This window comes from Pocillopora verrucosa, chromosome 4 (genome assembly GCF_036669915.1).
Source record: "Pocillopora verrucosa isolate sample1 chromosome 4, ASM3666991v2, whole genome shotgun sequence".
Classification (NCBI taxonomy): Eukaryota; Metazoa; Cnidaria; class Anthozoa; order Scleractinia; family Pocilloporidae; genus Pocillopora; species Pocillopora verrucosa.
The window spans coordinates 22754027-22777675 of NC_089315.1; the positions used below are offsets into that span (position 1 = coordinate 22754027).

General features: G+C 38.9%; 4 protein-coding genes across 7 annotated transcripts in view; 3 read left to right on the forward strand and 1 right to left on the reverse strand.

Moving 5' to 3' along the window:
- Positions 1-20278, reverse strand: part of LOC131778757 (uncharacterized) — a 49558-nt gene extending 29280 nt beyond the window's left edge. The window contains exons 1-3 of one of the 4 annotated variants that reach the window (XM_066164777.1): positions 20048-20278; positions 6321-6843; positions 3944-5957 (exon numbers count right to left, since the gene is read on the reverse strand). In XM_066164777.1, coding sequence (XP_066020874.1) covers positions 4884-5957; positions 6321-6797 — 1551 coding nt within the window. In that variant the 5' untranslated portion in view covers positions 6798-6843; positions 20048-20278 and the 3' untranslated portion in view covers positions 3944-4883. Of the gene's footprint in view, positions 1-3943; positions 5958-6320; positions 6844-10513; positions 10787-20047 lie in introns of those variants that run through there. The other 3 variants (XM_066164776.1, XM_066164775.1, XM_066164779.1) reach the window with 3 other exon arrangements.
- Positions 12982-14417, forward strand: LOC136280384 (uncharacterized). The gene is made up of 3 exons (XM_066165392.1): positions 12982-13296; positions 13457-13702; positions 14412-14417. The coding sequence occupies exons 1-3, from the start codon at positions 12982-12984 to the stop codon at positions 14415-14417; spliced, it is 567 nt and encodes a 188-aa protein (XP_066021489.1).
- A 1030-nt stretch (positions 20279-21308) lies between the features above and the next one.
- On the forward strand, positions 21309-21761 carry LOC136280385 (ATP-dependent DNA helicase pif1-like). Its single transcript, XM_066165393.1, has one exon. It carries the CDS (start codon positions 21309-21311, stop codon positions 21759-21761), a length of 453 nt encoding a protein of 150 aa, XP_066021490.1.
- A 7-nt stretch (positions 21762-21768) lies between these two features.
- LOC131783091 (ATP-dependent DNA helicase PIF1-like) lies at positions 21769-22686 on the forward strand. Its single transcript, XM_059099838.2, has one exon. It carries the CDS (start codon positions 21769-21771, stop codon positions 22684-22686), a length of 918 nt encoding a protein of 305 aa, XP_058955821.2.
- Positions 22687-23649: the final 963 nt, after the last annotated feature.

Below are 23649 nucleotides of genomic sequence, written 5' to 3' on the forward strand. Positions count from 1 at the left end.
AAAGTAAGCACTCTGATGCACTTGATGCATAATCGAAATAGTAAAGGTCCTAGACTTAATAGTGCCCTGAGGAGCACCACATTTCACTAATTTAGGACTGAACATTAAACAGTTAGTTTTGCAAATTTGGGTACGATTGTTTAAATACGAAGCTAAGCAGTCGTGATAGGGACCGCGTAAACCATAGTAATGTAATTTCGCCAACAATATATCATAGGTAACGGTGTCAAAAGCTTTTTTCAAGTCTAAGAAAACAGCGACATTGACGTGACCACGATCAATGTTCATTGCCCAACTGTCCGTAGCCTCAAGCAAAGCGGTTACAGTAAATGTAAAGAACGAAAACCAGATTGGTAACGGGAAAGAAGATTATTTTTGGTTAGATATTGAGAGTTGATCATAATGATCCTAGCCTTCGAATACTTTCGCTAAGGTGGTAAAAAAGTAAAGCCTTTATACGGGCCCAAGTGGCCCGTGGAGCCGGCGCTTAACTCCAGTTTCCTTAGCATGAAGCGGCTAGGAGTATTGCTACTCCCCCCTGGATGGGATGCTAGTCCATCACAGGGTTACCCCCAGCATATTTGCTGGTACCCATTTGTACACCTGGGTGAAGAGAAGCACTGTGAAAGTAAAGTGTCTTGCCTAAGAACACAACACAATGACCCCGGCTAAGGCTCGAACCCGAACCACTCGATCTTGGCCACGGTGGGGTTTACCGAAATTGGTAGATAATTCGTGGGGTCATTTCGTTCTCCAAAATTTTTACGCAATGGAGTTCCTCTCTTGAGGAACAGTTCCACTTAATAATGATTGACTAAATATTAATGTAAGCGATTCAGCGACTAAATCTAAGCAGTCTCCGAGCAATTTTGCCGAGATACTGTCTAATCCAGTCGCTTTTGATTTACAGAGTTTAAAAAAGAGAAACAGAACTTGCGTAAAAGAAATTCTTAGAAGACGAACTCTTTAGAAGTTGCTGAAAGAAAATTTAAGAAGGGTATGGCGACATTTGTTACATCTTTAATCAGGCTTGGGCCAATTTCAGTTCGACAAAATAAGCCTCCAGCATCTCGGCAGCTTCTACTTGATTGCTTGATGTTGCTCTTGCTATTTTTCTCCATTAAGCAGTGTTTTGTTGGACTTACGTGATGTTAATTTATTGTTAGTTTTCCAGTTCATGCGCTGGTCACTAGAATATTTGTTAAGGGCGTTGTTGTATAATAGACAGCCTTCATTTCCTGATTTCATTGATTTTTTACTTTTCGAAATTCATTCCAAATAGACATGTTCTGGGTTTTGACAGCTTTTTTCTTGAGCCGGTCTTTAAAAGTCATTCTCTTTTATTTCATTCGCTCATGTTAGCCTACCCCGAGGGAAGGCCAAGGTCGATTCCTGTAAACTTTTTTTCGATTTTAGGCTTTTGAGTGCATTTGATAGTTTTTGGCGAGTAATAAACAAACGAAATGGCGACCTTTGTTGCTAAGAATAGTGGTGGGGTGAAAAAGAAGCCAATGATAATCTTAAAAGAGTTTTTTTTTTTCGTTTTAGTTTCAACAAGCAGCGCCAGCGACTGGCAGGCGTGCGAGGATTCACACTGAAATAAGAGAACAACCTTCGTTTTTCATAAAATTGTCATTTACAATCCTTGAACTTGAAAACAATCCGAAGATTCATTAAAAATATCACTTACTCCGAAGCGCTCGGAGTTTACAGGTGTTCAAAAGCTTTTTCTGTTATGGCGTGAGATTGGGGACAAAATCGATTATTACATGTTGTATCGTGTGTTTTTTCAGTGTGAAGCAACAAAAGGTGCCGGCGATTGACGAAATTACAGGTTAACACGAAAATCGAATAACACCTAAACAAATAATTTTGGCAACCGATTTTCAGTGAGTTTTTAAGAACAATTTTCTTTTAAGTATTACGTACTAAAATGCGAAAGTTATACACCACAAAATTGATAAATAGGCCTGAAATGAAATTTCTTGTTCTTGATTATACGTTGCCTAGCACATAACCAAAATCTACCCAGGCGGAAATCCAAAATGACGGTGGCAGTCTGGGCTTTGTTATATCACTCGAAACTCGTTCCCGTTTGTCTCATTTGATAAAGAGGGAATCATTAATGTTTTCACTAAGACAGTGGTTGTTTACCATTTATAAAAAAATTCCGGAAATTTCGGTTTGGAATTTTCCTTCGGTAAACACGGTACGGGTCGTTTACCATTTGCCCCAAAATTTTCGGATTGTCGCGCCAAGCAGGAGAAACTGATCGGCTAAGATTTGCTATTTCTGATAGCCCAGTTGATACGTCAGCTGTGTATAAAAATTTACAATTATTTTCGCGGGAGAATAAAATATAGCGCAAAACTTGACAGCCATTCGATTTTGGACACAAATTAGCGATTTTAAGTCTGCTCGCCATTTAAACACAAGGAACAGCTATGTGTTAGAAATATTTCCAGAATTGGAGACGAATAAGAGCAACATGAACGCTGGTACACATTTCCCATTTGCTGTGAACCCGCCATATTTGTTGTTGTTGAAGCGATTGCGCTCGGCCAAAGGCCAAAAGGCCTGAAACTAGTACGAAACTCAAGAAACTCCTTAATGGCAAACGAATTTCCATTCGGAACGTCCTAACCGGAAAAACGGGACTACCTTTTCAGAATTTCCGTTCGTCCCGGGAATTTTTCCAGTGGGACGAACCGAAAAAATGTTTACCATTTACATCTCAACCGGAATTTCCGGGAATTTGTGGTAAATGGTAAACAACCAGTATTGCCTTGATTTTCCAATATTTACAATGATAGAAAGTAAATTTCACTTTTCACCCACATTTATTTCCAACCTTTTCTTTTGAACCAGAAACAAAAATGATATATGTTTAAAACACATGACATCATCCACCCTTGTCAAATGTAATAGCATGATCATTTCAATTGTAATGCCTTCTTATATCTTATCCCAACGTTACTTCCTTTGCTACATTAGCGAACACTGAACTACGGCTCGTACTCTAAATACGACATGATAATCAACCACAAAACAAAATTCCCTAAACCAGATAACATTAAACATAATCTACTCATAATCATAATCCACAGAGCACTTTGATTTTAAACAGTCGTTATCCATGGTGATTTGGTAGGACGTGTACGTTTAGTTTTAAGTGGTGCGTGTTTAGCGCAAACACTTTCTTTCTATTAAGCCAAATCTCATTAGGATCATTCAATTCTTTGATAAATCCCCACAGTCGTCTCAAGACATCGTTCCGGAAATTTATAATGTTGGAAAGTTTAAATTGTCTGTAGTTAATGGACTTTATTCCTTTTAACACAGGGGGAATTGACATTTTCCGATACGCGTAAAGTAAACTAAACTAAACTGTGATCGGTTACACTAACATGAGACAAACCGGAGGAAAGAGAAGTGAAAATAAGATCAATTAAAGTATTTGTTGAAGCTGTGATTTGGGTAGAGTCACTAATTAATTATGTTAAGTCATAATTGACTGCAACATTCAGAAGAGTTTTGAAGAAGTGTGAACACTTGATAGTAAATTATTATTGATGTCGCCAATTAAGTACTGTTCAATATTTTTCAGAATCTGATCTTTCTAGCAGGGAGTCATCCCCGAGGGAAGGCCAACATGACAATTTAGAGGTCTATCACAGTAACGAAAAAAAAGTTTTGAGTTTGGTTTTAAAATTCCCTCCGATAAGACCGCTAAGTGTTCCCGTATTACGTGATTTACGTTGGATCGACTATAGAGGTACACTTCCCCGCCAAGTCTCTCAATAACTACCCTGTCAGTGCCCTGAAATTCTTCGTCTCTCGCTTTGACTTTGTGATGTTTTAGTTCGCATCATCCTAGGTTCCGACTGTTTGTCATTATAGACTTGAAAATGAACACTGAAGCGGTTTTGAAGTTTTATTGACAACTTTATTGGGTGACATATCCTATTGTTATGTAATTACATTCATACAAAACAAAGAAAATCAAATATAATGTATATATTGTTAAAGCTCGCATCAGTTCAAATTGATCTGTTCTAGATTATTTTAGGTTACTTACTTATCAAAAAAAATAGAACAATTGAGTTCCAGGATATAAAACTCTCAGAAAAGTAATATCAAAAAAAGGACATTTTCCCGGACTGAGAATATAAAATTTCCTCAGAGCTGAAAATAGCTTCTCGCTCTATTTGTTCAACTGATTAGCTTAAAGTGTTCTTCTAGATTATTTTAGGTTATGTACTTATCAAAAAATAGAACAATTGACCTCTAGGATATAAAACTCCAATAACAGCAATATCAAAAAGGTACATCCTCCCTGACTGAGAATATAAATTTTCCTCAGATCTAAAATTAGCCTCTCGCTACAATTGTTCAACTGCACGAAATAGTAACACATCAAACTAGCTTTTCCGGTTTTCCCAAAACTTTAATGAGGACCAATCATTATTGGTCACGGAGGGAGGGGGGGGGGGGGGAGGTCAAGAAAGAGGAATTCAGTGGTCGCCAACAAAGTGTGAAGGGGGAGGATTTTTATGGCCCAAATACAGGATTTTAGCCTGTAAAATATTATATCATAATGTACATTTTACTTTATCACTTGGAAGGTGGTATTTAAAACAGCCATTCTTAGTATGAACTTTAACAAAGCCTTCCTATGTCGTTTTATCGCGCGATTGTTACTTCAACAAGGTTTTGTGCTCGGGCGAATTGGGTACTACTGATTACCACAGTGTCTACATCTTATTGAATGACTTATTTGCATATCGGAGTCCCCTTAACGAGTTAAAAGGGAAAAAATTCCAAATGAAAATTGTGTGTTCTTTTTTGATACTGAGTTTGGGGCTAAAAAAATATTCGTATTCTTACACGGAGGTTTCTCGTCTGCCTGAGGAATCAATTGCATGGATTTGATCACTGGGTGAGTCATCGAAATCACTGAATAAAGGCTGGAGTTCCTCCATGCTTTCTCGAAATGAGTTGTGGGGAGATGTTCCTCTGAAATTAAGCCCCGTTTCAACATCTTGACTTAGGTTTTGAAAAATATCTGGAAGAAGGTCAAGTGGATTTGTCATTGGGGCTTCCCTCCTCTCTGATTTTTGGCTGAAAAGCCTCTTCCATGACAACCACGAGGTAAAAAAAACAAGAGCGGTAAAAAGGGCGGTTTTGAATAGTCCATCTGCGGTTTCTCTGCCATTAAACGATTGTCCGGCAAAAATCACAACAATTGTTAAAAATATGAGAGCCAGAAAACTAAGTACCCAATTTCTACGAAAAGACTGATACATGCTTTCATCACATTGCGTTTGTCTAACGACTACGTAGCCGCCGACTATATAATTGAAAGACGAAATAACAAGACATACTGCTAGTGCAATTGTCAAACCCCAAATTGGGTTAAGCATTATGCCGATGAGCATCCAACAGGAGAAGAAACAGGTATAAATAACACTTAAAGGGGCAAGTAGTTTCTGAAACCACATAAAGCCGCTGTTCATCTGACCTGGATCAGAGCTCTTACAATTATTCCAGATGTCCCTCACTCTTTTTGAGAGGGGAGTAATAAAATACAAAACGGGAATCAAAACAAGTAAGATATCCAGGTAGAAAAGTGGTCCGTCTCTCACAGAGAAATAAATTACAACAGATAAAAGTATCAACCAGATAAATGAACCAGGTACTCCCACCAAAACACTTAAACATAGCATAGGCTTATATTCAGGGCTATTTGTTACCTTCAAAAGCACCACATATCCCACTATCATCCCATAGAGTGGATCAAAAGCTGCACAGGTGGAGCAGAAAGAACCCCATATCATTATTCTGATTTCGAGACTTCTTCCTGTAGCTTGCATATCTGTACCATGGCCCTCGATAACACACTCTGCATTGTTTAGTTCTGGATTCCTTATTCCTGGTGAAGAGGCCAGATCTTGAAGCTGAAATGAGCACCAACAAAGATTCGGCAAATAATTCATCTAATATGGCAGAATCAGTAACCATAGCAACCTAGCCGCTTGTCTGCAACCTACAAGGTACAAAGTTTCACTTCTCTATTTCCAAACTCTTGGCGATCAGTTTAAACGGTTGCGATAGGTATTCATAACCCTTCTAAGAGTTTCATTAACGATATTAAATTATTTAGTATAACGGAGGCGATTGCTTTTGTCGCAGAGAGCATTGCTTGTGATGAATGCTTACTCTCAGAGGATTACGAATACTCATTTCGGCTTGGGTTAAGCAGTTTTGAGTCGGGGTTTCTTAGAGATAAAAAAAAAAAAAAAAAAAATCATTGTTCATACCGCAGCGAGGACATTTTCAATCATATCGTTTATTGTCTTCTTTCTTTCATCCTCTGTTTTCGACACATTGCAACAGAAATGTGGAATTGTTAAGTTCAATTCTTTTGTCCGATGTCTGACAAGGATTGATCCGAGTGACACAATTTCCAGGAAGACATCAGGAATAGCAACATACAGACAAGATACGCTCCAAGTGTACCTTGCAATGGGTGAACCTGTTTTGTTGGGACCATGTAAATTCACAAACACACGAACAGAAGAGGGTTTCTTGGATGGATATAAGGCAGACTCAATGTTAAAACTGTTATCTGACTTTGTTAAACTGTGATAAAGCTGCTCATATGTGTGAATGCATGAGAGTGAACTGGTGGAGTTGTCGCAAGTGTCACTAAATTCTGCTTGAACGCTGTGATGATCGAAGATTAGCACCACTTGAATAAGAGTAGTCACAACAGCCTTGATCAACGGATTGGACATGTCAGAATATCAAGCTACCTCGTTTGAAAAAGTCGGTTGGTATTTTCTATAACAAAATAAAGTATTTCATATCTTTAGTAAAATAATGCTAATAGGCAAACTTCTCCCGCCAGTGGCAGGAGACTCTTGACTAAAGACTCTTTTAGCGCTGCAGTCTTTGGGTTTTCTATATAGTTACTAGGTTTTCCAGTACACAATTCCACTTACATTCAAGCTTATTTCATTCTGTGTAACTCTTGTTAATCTCTCAGACTCTCACACTTTTGATTCTCACTGGATACTTCTCCTTCGACTGCAGAATTCTGACTCTACTCTACTGCACTCTGTCTACATTCTTCTAGTCTTCTCTTCTCTCTATTTTCTCTCTTCTCTTTTCTCCCTTCTCCCAACTCTCTTCTCCCCAGTCTCTTCTAAGTAAAATCTAAAGAATATGCCTATATATTCACTTCTGACAGATATGGGTGGGCATGCCAGCTGGTTGACCTTGGGAGATCAAACAGCTGTTTTTGGAGCGCTAAACCAAGCACTTGGGATCTGAACAACAAAGTACTTAAGAGGACATCCGTGCACAAATTTTTATGGCAAGGGTCAAAAATTCAAATTGTCTCAAGTTTTGCACACAAGTAGAACCTAGTAAGACAAGAAAGACTGTGTATTTTGTTCCTCAAATATGTTTTTATTTTCGAGAAAAACGAACTTTTCGCTTTCACCTCCAGAATCGATGGATCGGGTCATAACAGGTCAAAAATTGAACACTTTGGCTCGCTTTGCATTTCAAAGATATTACGTCTAGGGAAATCTCATTAACGTGTGCTCTTTTATAGACTCTTCGTCTTCTGTAAAGTGTAAGTTGTGTAAGAATTGGTTGCTTAGAAGCTTTTAGGAATGATCTTTAAAATGACGTAAAGTTTTCTTTGGGCAAATGTTTTCTCGCGACGCAGGAAACTCTTCAAAATAGCACACGGAAGACATAAAATCACGCAATATGTAGATTGCGTGACCAAAGAATTAAGGAACATTCCTGCCTTTGAAATTACTCAAAATCGTACAGGAGAACTTTTTCAAAAACAAATAACATAGTTATACCCAGTTTTTAAAATTACTTTGTCTTTTATCATTTGAAGCTTGTTTCTGCAGAGATATTCTGCCATCGTTCTGTCTAGTACGATTATGCACCAGTGCCAGTAACGGTATACGATTAAAAACTTTGCTGGTCTCTCGCATACGAATCTTAAGTTTCTGCCCCTTGTTTGACTTGCTAACCCGTGCCTTTTAATTAGCCTACGGTAAACGAAAATCCACAAAATGTTACCTTACAGAGGCCCATGCAGGAGTTAAGTGAGGGCTTGTGTGACCTAGTTTGCATAATTGCGGTACGAGTCGTCGTACTCGTGTGACAGAATAATTTACACCTACGAGTGGGGTCGGTCGACGGCATTTAAATAGGCACGAATACGAGGAAAAGGAATAATAAGTCTAGATATCCATTTAGCTCTGAGTTTTCTTTAATTTGTACTCGTGTTAATTTCTTTTCCGCGTGAGTAAACTATGATGTTTGTTGACTTTTCTATTTAAAAGCAAGACAACTAATTAAATTAACAGAACCTAATAAACATTGCTCCATTCGATTTTTCTCACGTGAAACTAAGAAAAATAATTATTTCCCGTCCCTTCTGAATCGGAAGTCTCGCTTGTGAATGAAATGGAAGCTTCTTGCTCATTAAAGTTTAGAGTTGGAAGTGCTTGCTCGTACGACCGACGAGACAGGAGTAAAATTATTCGAGGTGGTTCCCTTGGTGTCGTGCACTAAGGATGTACAGGGTCATAAAAGTGCTTGGTGTTTTGCCGGAGTTGAGAACGAGAGTGAACTCATCCTTGCCCGAGCAGGTATTTTTTACATGAGTGCAAAGGATATAAACGCCTTAACAATTTGTCCATTCCACCGTTCTGAGCTTGGCACTGGATGGCGAAGGAGGAGACAGAGGCGTTAGTAGAGCGATATCAAAAATTATATTTCAGAGAACCGGCGTCCTTGAACCTCTGGGTTCAGGCATGGCTTTCATGAACCCTATTTCAAAAAAGATAGTTGTTGTGTAATATATGTGCTCTATGTATTCAGATATTGGTGCTTTTTAAGAAATGCAATTTTTCAGTAGACATAAATTATTGGCTACCTGAGTCTTAAAATTGGTTCAGGTCCAAATCTCAAAACGAGGTTATCAGTCACGCAACTCCAAAAAAGAAAAAAACAGTCACGACATTACTTGCCCACGATTTGTAGTCATTTTTTCGATCATGGGAAGGAAGAGCTCCATGTTAAAGTTAACTTTCACTGAAAGTCATTTTATTCGTCATCGTTGTTGTCGTCATCGTCTTCATCATAATTGTCGTTATTATCATCATAAACATCATCAGCATCATTATTATTATCATTGTCATTATCATTACCGTTATCGTTTACATCACTGTTTCTTCTATTACCATTGCACAGGTATCTGTAGAAAATGCAGAGAGAGTTTTGAAAGCAAGTCACAGATTGATCAGCTAACGCTTACAGTCAAGGATCTAAAGATGGTGAGCAATCTAATCGTGATAGCAGCCCTAGAAGAAACCGCACCTGGGAAAGCTGAAATCCTCTTGAATAAACTAGTGATATCAAACGACGTCGCACAGACAGAGGACCAAGTTGCTACAAGAATGCGAGCCACTGGAGCACACGTAAGAAAATCCTATCCATTATTACTGACAAAGTTAACTATCGAACGTTACAGAGTTGGATTCCTGGTCTAACACGATATAGATTTAATGTAGCCAGGCAACACGCTCACATGTATGGAGGAGGTGCTGAAGTTGAAACTCGTAGTGTGCCGAGGATGTATGTCTCAGCCAAACAGCTCGACCACTTCCTTGACTTCATCACAAGTGAACACATTATCCAAGAACTTCCATTTGGTGAAAGGACATTGAAATTATCATCCGAAAAGAAAATAACAGTACCCAAAATGACCGTCGAGTGACCATACCTGCAATTATGCTAATTAGGTCATGCAAGCCCTCAGTTAGTCCACTTAACTCCTGCAAAAACCTCCCTTTGAAAACTTTGTTAGTTTTTATCGAGTGCTGGTTAAAAGGCACGAGTAAGCACATATAGAAAGTTAAACAATGGGCAGAAACTTAAGATTCGTATGCGAGAGACCAGCAAAGTCTTTAATCGTATACCGTTACCGTTACCATATCTATGTCATCGAACAAATCAGATATACCAGTTTCACTGGCAGCCATTTTAAAGTTAAACTGAATTATCAAGTACAAAATTTCGTCCTATAGCCACCATCCTGTTATACGACAATCATGTAATTTGAAATCAACGGCATCGATGACTCATTTCCTCAGGAAAGTCCCTGTTGTAATGCATGATTGATTTCCTGTTTTTCTGAGAATGTCATGCAATGGAAAATGCTATGAGATCATATGACTAGTCTGCTATAGTATTACAAAAACTGCTCGTATTTCGACACATTTTGCTGTTATACCCCCGTCAAAAAAAAAAGCCGTTCGACTTCGTTCGCTTACAGACCTCAATAAAACTCAATCTAGAATGAGCTCTATTGTGTTCCATCGAGTTGGATCAATAACAAGACATTGCTAATAAGTAGCGTCCCAAATATCTGAAATGCATGGCTGTATCGCTGATGAAATCAGATACATTGACATACCCTTGTTTAAGGAAGTCCTGATTTAACTAGCAGAAGGTACCTTCAAGTAAAGTAGATATTTCCACGCGATCCACCTAAGCATGTAGCCAAACAGGAATCTTAGGATTTAAAAACGTTGGCACATTTATGATAACGAATGACAGAGCCGGCATTGATGACTCATTTCCTCGGGAAAGTCCCTGTTGTAATACATTTTCTGAGAATGTCATGCAATGGAAAATGCTGTGAGATCATATGACTAGTCTGCTATATTATTACAAAAACTGCTCGTATTTCGACATATGTTCACACTTGTGATTCACGACTGTTGGATTTTTGCCATGATAGCACAACACAATACATTTTGCTGTTATACCCCCGTCAAAAAAAAAGCCGTTCGACTTCGTTCGCTTTAACCGCTAGTTAAATCAGGACTTTCTTTAGTCATATGATCTCACAGAATTTTCCATTGCATGACATTCTCAGAAAAACAGGAAATCAATCATGCATAACTGCATGATAAAGTTTAACTTTAAAATGGCTGCCAGTGAAACTGGTATATCTGATTTGTTCGATGATATAGATATGGAAGAGACGTGTGACACCGGTTATGAAAAAGATGTTGACGTGGCAATCATTGATGGATTTTATTACCAAAAGGTAGCCTTTGTGAACGGCAAGGTCCGGTTACTTGCTGACTGTTGAATGAAGTTGTATTCAAACCACTATCAACATCGAACTACTAAATGACAAAGTTGAGGAAGCTAAGGCTACTCTTGAAGATTGGCGAGATACCTTTGGGCAAAAGACTGACAGCGGGCTGCTAATGCATTATCAGCCCTACAGCTTACATGATGATTTGAAGTGACTTTGAATTCGTCATTCACTTAGCTTGTATTATTAAAACTCGCATTCTTGATATCATTTGGCCTTGTTTATTGATAATAATGATAATGACATGACTTTTTTCGGGAATATTGTTTATTTGCGCCCTTATAGTGTAAGCTCGGGCCGCAAATGACACTACGCGGGCGCAAATAAACAATATTCCCTCAAAAAGTCATGTTATTCCCTTATTAGCTGGCAAATGGAAGCATATAAAAAGGAAGATGCATCAACGCAATATGGGTGATAAAACACCTTTTTTAACTTTAAATTATGCACAAACTGGTCATTTCAACTTATTTAAACGCATTGTTTTAAGTCATTTGAATATAAAATATATAGTTATAGCATGTGATGAATGAAAACGATCTGAAAGACATGACTCAAAGTGAGTTAATTCAACTGATAATGAAACTGAACAAAAAGCAAAACCCAAAATACAATCTGGAGCATCTTTTCGATGATGACTCATTTTCAGACAATGAAATCGAACCATTTGATAATAAAATGAGAGAGATTTACTGATTAAAGCGCAAAACAGACAAAAACATCAACGCTGCGAATGACAAATAGAAAATGTTAACTCTTAATTAAAAGCAAATGATGATGTCACTATTTATCCGATGAAAGAAATATCATTGCACAAATTCAGACTAGATGAATTGAAACTACCCAAATCAAGAACTGGAATGGCATCATCGTTTTTATTGGCAAGGAGGTTGTGATAACCTCTTACAACATATGGCTGATTTTAGATGGTCGAGAAGCCACGAAAATGTCACCAAATTAAATACCATCGATGAGATAACCAATACAGGTAAGGAAAACCACATTATCGTGTTACCAGAACAAGCAAGAATGACAGAAGCTATTGAAGCTTACATATTGAAATCTTATAGGTTATTCCACGGTTGGTGCGCGCGAACGATTTTTATTCACAACGAGGGGTAAGTTTCATTTTTATTCACAACGAGGGGTAAGTTTCTAGAGAAACTGTTGTGCTGCGTCGGTGGGAGAGTATAGCAGGTAATTTAGTGTTAACAACTGAGTTGAAAACGTAAATTAGCCACCGTAAAGGGTAAAAAAGCTGACGTTTCGAGCGTTAGCCCTTCAATCGCTCTGACGAATTACTGGATATCTATCAGAGGTCGTCTACAACAAGATCAGACCCCGACATAAACAGCCGCCTAGAATCTACTGTTTACCGAAGATCCATAAGGCCGATGTACCGCTAAGACCTATTGTGTCGTGCGTAAACACCTTTGCATATGATTTATCCGCTTACTTAGCCAACATCTTGTCTCCTTTAACAGGAAAGTCAGAGTAAACGGTGATCAACTCAGCCCACTTCATATCCACCGTCAGCAATGCAACGATCCTAGACAACGAGATCATTGTATCTTTCGACGTAGAATCACTGTTTACCAACGTTCCTATTGACGCCGCTGTACAAGCCGCACTGCAGCAACTCGAGAACGACCCAAGGCTTTGCAGACCGCACCACGCTAACACATGCACAGATCGCTGACCTTTTGACCTTCGTATTGAGATCCACATACTTCCAGTATAACGGATCGATTTACGAACAAAAAGGCGGCGCCGCTATGGGGAGTCCGGTTTCCGCTGTTATTGCTAACCTCTACATGGAGAGTTTCGAAGAACAGGCGATAACTACATCATCCTTCGAGCTAAGGATCTGGAAACGCTACGTAGACGATACCTTTACCATCCTGGATCGCGAAAACGTGGATGACTTCTTACAGCATCTGGACAACCGGCAGCCTTTTATCCAATTCACTATGGAGACAGAGAAAGACAAAAAACTCGCCTTCTTAAGACACCGCATTTTTAAGAGAACCTGTCAGACGTCTCACCACCAGCGTAAGCAGGAAGCCCACGCACACCGACCTATACTTACCGTATGATTCACACCACCCTCAATCAGTAAAACGCGGTATTGTTAAGTGCCTTTACGAGCGCGCCAAACGTCTCGTAACAAAACCCTCAGTCGTCTCCGTGGAGAAAAAACATTTGCCATCTGTTCTGGTTTCTAATGGTTATCCTTTTTCTTTCTTGCAGAAACTTGCCAAGACCGGAAACCCAAACAACAGTGCCGAACTCGCCAACGAGTTCAAAGCTATTGCGGTTTTACCTTATGTCAAAGGTCTATCTGAACGGCCTCGCCGTTGCCTACAACAACAAGGCGTACGCGCTGTTTTCAAGTCGGAGACTACGCTAAGATCTAAGTTAGCACGACCAAAAGACGCTGTCGACCCGGCTAATCAAGATAGCGTAGTTTACAGGATTCCCTGTGAATGCGACAAGGTGTACATCGGAGAGACTGGAAGACCTATGCAAGACAGAACGAAGGAGCACGATCGAGACATCCGACTCGCCCGTACCGAGACCTCCGCCGTTTCAGAACATGCCCACAACACCGGACACAAGCCACTCTGGAGCGAAGTAAAGCTTATTGATCGTGACTCTTATTACTACACGCGCAGGGTTAAAGAGGCAATTTATATAAGACTTCACCCTAACAACATCAACAGGGATTGTGGAATAGAAATTTGAGCTTTAACGCTGCAAAGGAAGGTGCTCACCAGCGGTAATTTGTCTATGATTTTGATTTTTTCCGATACGCTTCGATTAAATCTTCCACCGTTTTTGCATATGTGACATTTGGCCGATTTTTTGTTAACTTGGAAAAAAAGTAGGTGGTTATTAAGGTATAAATTCTTTGTTTCTTGTATATTTTTTCCGCATCCAACTAAGAATTGGTGTCATGAACTTTTCATGAATTGGCAGTTGGTAGGGCACAAATATGTTAAACGCTCTGCTAAATGTTTGGAAACTCTACAGAAGGAAACACAATGAATCTCATTCAAAACTTTCCACGTCTTTCTCTCAAAACAATTCGTCATTAAATAGGACTTCGCCAAGATCGATTTCTGGGCATACGCAAACGTTCGAATCTGTTGCCTTTTCGCAGTATTTCGCTCAGTGTATTCTTTTCTGTCAACCCCTTTTTCAGGTGTAGAAGACCTATGAATATTATGGGTATCGTTGCTGATAAATCCCAGAGTCCATCACAAAAACTGTATTTTCTTATACATCTTTTAAAATAACAATCGTGCGATCGAATCCAGCTGCCAAGTTTGTTTTGCCGCTGTTAGCATAGCTTTAACTTTTACATACTTTAATTACCTTTATTGATGCGATGATTATAGAATTACTTTGAACCTTGGAGACAAAAAGATTTCGTGACTATTTAATCACTTATGATGCCCATAAAGCCTAAACTAAGTTTAGTCTTAGTGCATTTAAGACTTAAAAGTAACAATTAGCCCACGTTGGTTCTTTGCGACCTCTCTCCCAGTAAGATGACGCGAAGGATCGAAGCACTGACGGAACTGAGGTACGATATTGGCTAACCGCGCCATTAAAAAGAATGTAAATAAAAAGGCACAAAACAGCGTGCATGAAAGAGGATCATTCTCGAAATCTAAAACCTTAGAAATATGATCCATAGAGAATAATACATAGGCGCGCGTAGATATGAAATTTCTCGTCGTCGAGTTGAACACGAGAAGAGAAATTCCATATCTACAAGCAACCATGTATTATTTTGTCTATCATATAAACACAATAGCCCTTCACTGGGAAGAAAAGGCGACTTCATTGATTAATGAAAATAAATGAATCGACAATCTTCGAATAACAATCGTAAAGTGCGTTGGCGCAGACTCTTAAGATGGAAAAATGCGTTGAGTCATGATTACAAAAACAACAATGGTCGTAATTTTCGATTTAAAAAAATTCTCATTTATTGACTTTGTCCTTACCGACAGAAGAAGTCTTTCAGGTAAACGGCCAAAATCGGCTGGTGGCAAATCTTCCGGTTGTCGATTTTCACTCTCAGCCGAGAGAAATGCTAACGCCAAAGCCACTAAATGCGCAACTTTCGGTTTTTCCTTTAGTATATTGGTTTTCTTCCTCTTCTAGGAAAGTTTGAACCTCATATCTGTCAGTGATACGGATTTTTTAGTGTTTTAGCCGCCATAATTCGAGAAAGCTCCAACAAACAACTTGTAATTGAGAATCGTGAAGACTTTGCTGTTCATTCATCAACCTAAAAAGGCTTCATTCACGCTTCATTCTTCATTGCCAAAGGCGAGTGACGTGTAAGCAGGTAATTGGGTATATCAACACACGTGGAAAAATACGATATTTTTTTCACGTGTGTTGTTACGGCTTTTCTTAAGGCCGGAAATCCATGTATAACACCGCAGTTTACGTGATAAAAAATATGAGGAGTGACCAGAGGAGCTCTTAGTCAGATGTGCAGTGCGTTGCGCGCAATGCCACGCAACGTCAGCAAGAGAATAAAATCTTTATTAAATGGAAATTCTTGCCCTGAAAACAAATGAAGCAGTTTAACCCCAGTCAAATAGTTACGAATAGCAGAAGGACTAAGCATACTACTAAGAAATTGCACATAAAGGAAAACAGTATCCAACGTAGCTGGTGTTGGGTGAATCGAAAACACGTACAAAATAACAAAACGCTTTAAATTGGGTCCTTAAATTACTAAATGTTCCAGCGCTGTGGGCAGAATGAAGCGTGTACTTCAAATCCTTTCTCAATGCAGATAATGCTAAGAAATCTATAATAAAAACAAACAAAACGATCCATTAGAAGGGACTGTCTGACTGGAAGAAGGTAATTGGCACAGAAACTACAACCATTTGATCACGTTGCAGGAACTGTTCCCTTAAATTTTATTATAATCGACACATCTCATTTACAAACGTAACAGATACACAAAATAGGTCCGCAATACGTACATGTGTGGCTTACGAAATTGAGCTGCTTTTTAGTATCTGGTGTCTCATTGGGTTTCTATCAAAAGAGCTAATATCTGATTACCGTTAGATAGTTTTCAATATTGATCCTGTTCATCAATAACACAAGATAACTAGCATACAAAAGTTCTGAAATGTTCATTCTGAAGATGAGAGTTATTGGCCAAACTTTGTTATGGTGGTCTCATTTTGACAACAAAAGTTGCACATGTAACTCGAAGATTTAAGGAACTGAAAAAACATCAGCATAATCTCCCATAGTGGTCTAATAAATTCAGTCATGATTATGTTTACGTAACGAAGTGGAATTGACTTCTGAAGTTTGTAGGTTGATTGTCTTTTCCAAGGCAAATGATGTGAAATGAACTCTAGGGAAGAATTTAATATGAATATTTTTGACATTTTGTGTACCAGTACACAAGGACAAAACTTTGGAGAAGGGCAGGGACATTCGGAAAATGATGTAATCTACACTAGAAGCCATTGGGAGCTTGATTTGGTTTGAATGTATGACTAATTTTGGACAATACATACCTGTAAAGTAACACAATGCTGAGTGTAGGTTTCTTTTGTCCATTAGGGCATAAAGTTCAACTTTCAGTTGATTGAGAGCAAAACGTTTACTATAATTATTGTATTTAGGTTTTGTGGGACTGTATTTTCAATAAAGAACACAGAAAAATTTAGTTCAGGTAGGTAGATATGAAGTTGCAAATGGAAGAGTCTAGGGAAAAAAGGTGCATTACAAGATCAGAGCACAAGCAATACTTTAATGCATCATATGTTGAGTAAAGTACACTGAAGTAACATTACATTAACGTTGCTAATAATAACCCAATAAGATTTATAATTTGACCTGGAGGTTTTATTTAACAGAAAGTTCAATAGAGATAGAGAGTCACCATAATAGATTTCAGGAACAGTAATCAGAGACAACTTAAACACAGCAGAGTTCAATGTACAGGCATTAGTTCATGATGGTATCATATGATTTAAACTACCCGAAGCTTTCAAGTTTTCTCATTATTGAAATTGTAATTTCATGCCAGTGAGTCTACCAAATTCAAGTTATGTGGAGAAATGAATGGGTGAACTTGACATCATCATGCAAATGGTTGACTTCACATCATCATGCAAAGTGCTAATCTACTGTACAAAAAGGTCCAAAACAAACATGGTAAGCAACTGAATTTCATGTATCACTTTGTGTTAGAGCACACAAGAAGACTTGTGAGACCTGCTTCTCTCTCATTTGCCAGAACAAGATTGAACATCTGGTACCAATCAAAATTCAGAATGACTGTGACAGTTTGGAACTGATCTGTTAAGACTGTGCTTTTAAGGGGTCTACAGATGGGATTAGAACCCTGGGTCTCCGAGGATACTTGATGGTTATCTAATCCATATCAAGTAGCTCTAACTTTTAACTATAAATTTAACAAATATCAGTTCCATTGAACTGTCTTCATAAAAACTCAACAAAGTCTAAATAAGCAGAAGTAAATTTTTCACAAACAACAAATGTTGAGCTCATAGCGTGTGTGCAGTTTAAAGTATTTGAAAAATTTACAGGTGCTTATCATATGAGAAATCATATTATTAATTATTCATAACGTATACATGAAAGATGCACATTTACAGGAAATCAACAAACTGATGGCAGATACATTTGACAGTATTGATTAAATGAAGTGTGTGCCATCAAAATTTGTCCTTCAGCTGAATTTTTACTCAGGAATGCATTTTTTTAGTTTTTTCAATATACATAAAAGTATCCAAGCTTTTGTTTATTTTTGTCAGCTACTGCATGTATCAATCAGAACCTACTTTGTGTAAATCTGATTGGTTTGTTGCTGAGCCTAATTTATATTATTTTGTACACGAGTTATAACTTTTTCACTAATGATAAATGAAAAAGGCACCTAGCTATTTTCAGCCAATCAAAAAAGTGTAATTTTATGAAGTATGAAGAGAATCTAGAAGACTGCCAAGCTTGAAGTCATGAGATGTAACTTGGAAAACATAATACTACTCACACAACAGAAACCTAGGAGTTGAAGTTAATTTTCTAGTTACGTCTTTAAAGTGGAAAACAGAAATTATTACAACTAGATCTCGTGTCTGTAACATTTGATTAAAAATGTTTTCATCATTAACATAATTTATAATGGTAATAGGACTGAGTGGAGTCCAATTCGGGCTGTAATCATACGAGTGATAACAAAATCGGACGACTGCGAAGCGGGAGTCCAATTTGTTTATCACGAGTATGATTACAGCCTGAATTGGACGACACAAAGTCCTGTTACCAATTAATCATAACCATAACAATTTCCGAAAAAGATTGGATTGCGATATTTCTCTTTCTTGCACTTTTGGAACACAAGCTTAAATGATGTAGCTGATGTGAGCTGTTTCACCACTAACACTTGACCATTCTACTGACAAATCATAACACTTGACCATTCTACTGACCTAAATGGGAGTAAGTAGAAATTGCAGAAAATACCTGTTGTACAGACACTGTGTAATGTTTAAAAAAATCCTCCAGTTTTGAAACTTCCCAGCTTTTGAAAAAGTTGTCTTTGCTGTGGATACCTCGATGTTTATGATTGCTTAATTTAATTGGATTAGTGCAATGTGATTGGCAGATTTAACTGTCCGATTACAAGTGTCCGATTACAGCCAACTGTCCGATTACAGGTATCCGATGACAACCCTACAGAATAATTAGGCAAAAATAAAGCTGTTAAACAACCAATCACATTTGAGGAAATTGCAATAGTTATGACAAAACGAAATCAGCAGTATTTAAATGTCCTGTTCTTATCATCACGTATTGCTGGTGCACGCAAGAGGACAAAGCAGCATAATCCTTGGACAAAGGAAGAAAAGGATGAGATTTCCAAACATCTCGGAAATTGCATAAAAAAGAAGATTTTGCCGGGAAAGAGTGAATGTTTAAAATGCATTGAGCAAAGTAATGGGGTGTTGGCTAATAGACAGTGGTCAGTCGTTAAGGATTGCTTAAGGAACATCATTTCTCGAGCAAAAACATTGCAAGAAAAAAATTGTTAAGGAAGGAAAAACTGAGTGTGTACAGTGCATTTAAGAATGGTTGGCTAATAGACAGTGGTCAATTGTTAAGGATTGCATAAGTAATATCAATTCTCAAGCAAATACTTTGCAAGAAAAAAACTGGATGTTAAAAGTTGCACAGTACAAAGTAACAGAATGTTTATCTTAGTCAATTGTTAAGGATTACTTAAGGAATATCATTTTCTAGCAATAGATAGAAATAGATTTGAGTTTTTGAGCTGTCAGCGTAGGCATAACTAACTGATTGTATTAATTTTGAAACACGCCATATAAAAGTTGTTTTTGTGGAAAGTTATTGTGTCTTCTCTACAGGAAAACCCCGCTCTACAGACACCCGCTTAATATGGACACTTCCGTTTGTCCCAACGAAAAGCTCATATATTTTCTCTTAAATTAACCCGCTAAATACGGACACCGGTTAAGACGGACAACGGACATTTTCTGTGTCCTGAGTCACAACCTCGTGCATCGTCAACCTCGCTATACGGACACCACAGGGCGGCCCAAGCTCACGTCTCGAGAAAAAGCCAACGATGAATTCATGAACGCGTCACGCGTTGTGTGACTCGGTGTTAAGTTACGGGAGGAACCGTTGAAAATTTGAACACGTTATAAGGAATAGTATGGGGAACGAAATATGGTCGATTTTTTACGATAAATATTTCGAAATATGAATATTTTACATGTAAAATCAATAAAAACTTACTCATGCCCTGTGTATCCTTCGTAGTTTCTGGCGATTTCTGCCGTTTTAAGCTTGCTTTACCATCACTGTTATCCATGTCAAAAGACGAAGTCAAGGCTGCACACTCCGATTTCGACCTTGGTCCACGCGGAGGTGGTTTGCGCCCCGAAAATCCTCCCGATCGGCATTTTTCTCAGCCACACTTTACGATCTAAGATCGCTGCACCCTGGGACATGTCTCAATACCAAAACTTCACGCGCATTCTTCCTGAATTTCCAAGTTCGCTTCTTTCTGGTTATGCTTTGAACACGCAGACTGGACACGACCGCGAAAGAGACTTGGGTACGAGGTCAATTTTCTCTCTACCGCGAGTGGTACGGTCGATTAATGTACAATACTTACCCCATCCCCACAGAGGCACCTCGCCTTAACCTATTGTCTTAATCAACCAATCAGACAGCGAGTCGAAAGTAAAACAGATAAACAACGTACAAAATTTGAATATTCTGCGGGGTTTTCTGTGAGCATCTAAGCTTCGATTATTTTCGCGAAAATGCTATCGAAGAGGAAGAGATGCGGTGAAATTAACGGCGAAGCGAATCAGAAAGTTAACAATGGCAAAGTTTCAAGATGAAAATCCTAAGATTTCATTTTGGGAACTTTAGGGATGGAGTATTCCTTTTAAAATCACGGGTGAAAAGCTTATATTAATAGAGAACAAATTTCCTAGTGCGAACCTAGGATAAATATCTAGGTATCATAGCTTTTTCCAAGTTTGACGTCGGAATCCGATACGAATATTATTTTTTCCTACACGTAGATTTCTTGTGAAATTCATGGAGAGGTGAAATATTTCGCCACCTGAAATTGACTGTAATTAAAGCGAACGTTGTGTGTGAAGTCTTACATACCGCAATGTAAATACCATTGTCCACATGATGTCCTAACGTCGATTGCATCTACCCTTCCATGCATGGCCTGTCAAACTACAATGTTTTGCCAGTTGATGTCACTAAACTTATGGAAAAATGAAAAAACCCTCAAGATTCGACCGAATTACCCATGATCTACCCCCCTAATTTACGTTGGAGTAAATGTCTATTTAGTCACCGGAAATCCATTGTAAAGGACAATAAAATTTCGATTAGCTCAGCCTATTATGAGCACGCAGATTGTCAAATGAAGTTCATTGTGTTAGTGTTCATAATTTTCCTTCCTGTGAAAACTCGTTCTTTGTAATATTCAGTAGAGTAGTTTGGTGGTTACTAGCATTTCGTCAATATGAGCGTTCGCTTATCGCACGGACAGGCGGAGGTAGTACGCTTGGCTTGTAAGGGTCATAACTTTTTGGTGACTGGCCAAGGGGGAACTGGTAAGTCTACTGTTGTAAGGGAAATCATAAGCAATCTTCAAGCGGCTGGAAAAAAGGTTTCTGTGGTATGTTCCAGTGGTATAGCATGCACAGTGTACGATCCTGGTGTCGCTTCTACTGTGCATTCCTATTATGGATTAGGAATTGCAGACCTATCATGGGAACAGCTGGTAGAACGATCCACAAAAAATCGCGCTGTCATTGAACGTGTCAAAAAGGCAGATGTATTGATTTGGGACGAAGCCAGCTTGTCAAGCCAGCGAATGCTCGAATTGGTCAATGCGATACACCATCGTCTGAGCGAGGCAAGTCATTTTAGTTGGAGAGTTCCTCCAATTACGCCCAGTTCCGAATGTTTATGATGAAGGTATGTTCATGTTCCATTCGCCGATCTATCAAAGTGCCATAACGCACCGCTACGAACTGACTACTGTTCTTCGACAAGAAAACAAAGAGTTTCTCGATGCACTGAAAGAAATCAGGATTGGTCAGTGTAGCGAGAAGACCTTTGAATATATCAACTCCCTTTCAAGATCCCTCGAGATATCAAAAGACGAGATGAGCCACATCTATTTCAAAAGGTTACCGGTAGCATTACATAATCGCCTGGCCTTACAGGATCTCCCTTTCCCTGAGTACACCTTCGAGGCTGAGCACACCGATCAAACTCAAGGCATGGACTGGCCGGGTTCTTCAGTGTTGCACCTAAGGCCCGGCTGTCCGGTTATGCTAGTGTGGAATTTAAACGAAAAATTAAGAAACGGTAGTCGAGGAATCTTTGAGGAGTGTGATGGAGATAGGCTGCAAGTTTCATTTTCGGGCGTTGGTTCTATTACGATCGAAATGCAAACGTGGTTTCAAAGGAACAAGCAAGGAAATGTATTAGGCAGTATTTGCCAGTTTCCGATTGTGTTGGCTTACGCTGTGACTTGTCACAAGTCGCAGGGGTTGACTCTATCTGCAGCCGTCGTCCACTGCTCCAAGGAATTTGTACCAGGACTAACATACGTGGCACTATCACGAGTAAAGGATCCACAGAATCTCCAAGTTTTAAACTTCAAATCAAAAAGCTTGCTCCCGCCTAGCTCTCGAGTTTTACGTGAATGTTCAACTGACCTCGGTCAGCTAGAAGAAGATCTAAAATGTTGTCGTAATCAAGATCTATCACAAGAGTTATTTGAAGTTCACGACAGATTTTCCCTAGAGGAAAATGATTGCGATGAGACGTGCACTTTTCCAGAGGAACTTAGCGATGGGCCTGTTGCTTCTTATTTCGAGAGACGATGATGCACCCGTAACGGACATTGTCAAGGTTTATGACGCATTGCTGAAGCCCAATTCGGAACTCTGGAGCCCTCCATCCTCTGTTGACATTAAAAAAATTCTTGCGTCAATGAAAATTACAAAGCCGTTGAATGAGTTTGCAGGGGACAAAAACAGTTGTATCAAGTTGTTGGAAGAAGATTTTCGAGACAAGACAGCAGCTTTTGTCAATCTTTTATGGTTTCATTTCCATGAAATTTTTAAAGAACACATTATCGAAAACCCTGATGAGGTCATTGTAAACATCTCACGCGTAGGTTTCACGGGCTGCACTACTAAACTTCACAAGTTCCTCATTTCACCTCTCTTCCATGAATATGTCAGAGGTCTTTTTAACAGCACACATGTTAGCTGCCCAGAAAGGACCACTTCCACAGAGATCGGAACGTCGTTGTTTGAAAAGTTCCTTGGCCAGTTGGTAAACGTCATTTCCCACTCTATCGATGAAGAAAGGCAAGAGCCGGTCAGATTAGATGTTTCTGAAATGACCGATCCGGGAAAGGCCAAAATCAGGCATGTTGGTGGGTGGGCAATCAGGATGACCCTTGAAGCTGAAAGGCGGTATGCCAGAGATAACATGCACACCAAAGATGCACGAACACTAAGCAAAGTTCAAGAACACGTTTCAAGCTGTGACCTAATCGAGGAAGTTCTTCTCGTGCCCTATGAAGAACTCAAGGAAAAATCAAAGCATCTGGAAACATTAGCGGTCACAGAAGCTCGACAGTTTAGAGAAAGAGGACTTGTCCATATTTCTGATGAGTGTTACATGTTTTTCATGCGCATGGATCAGCTTCGCGTGGATTTGATGAATTCCAAGAAACTTCAACAATTCAAAGAACATCTTATAACGAATTCCTACGAAGAAATGGTGAATAAAAAGGAATTAGAAAACCTCTGGATAACTTGTTTCCCCTCAGATGATGC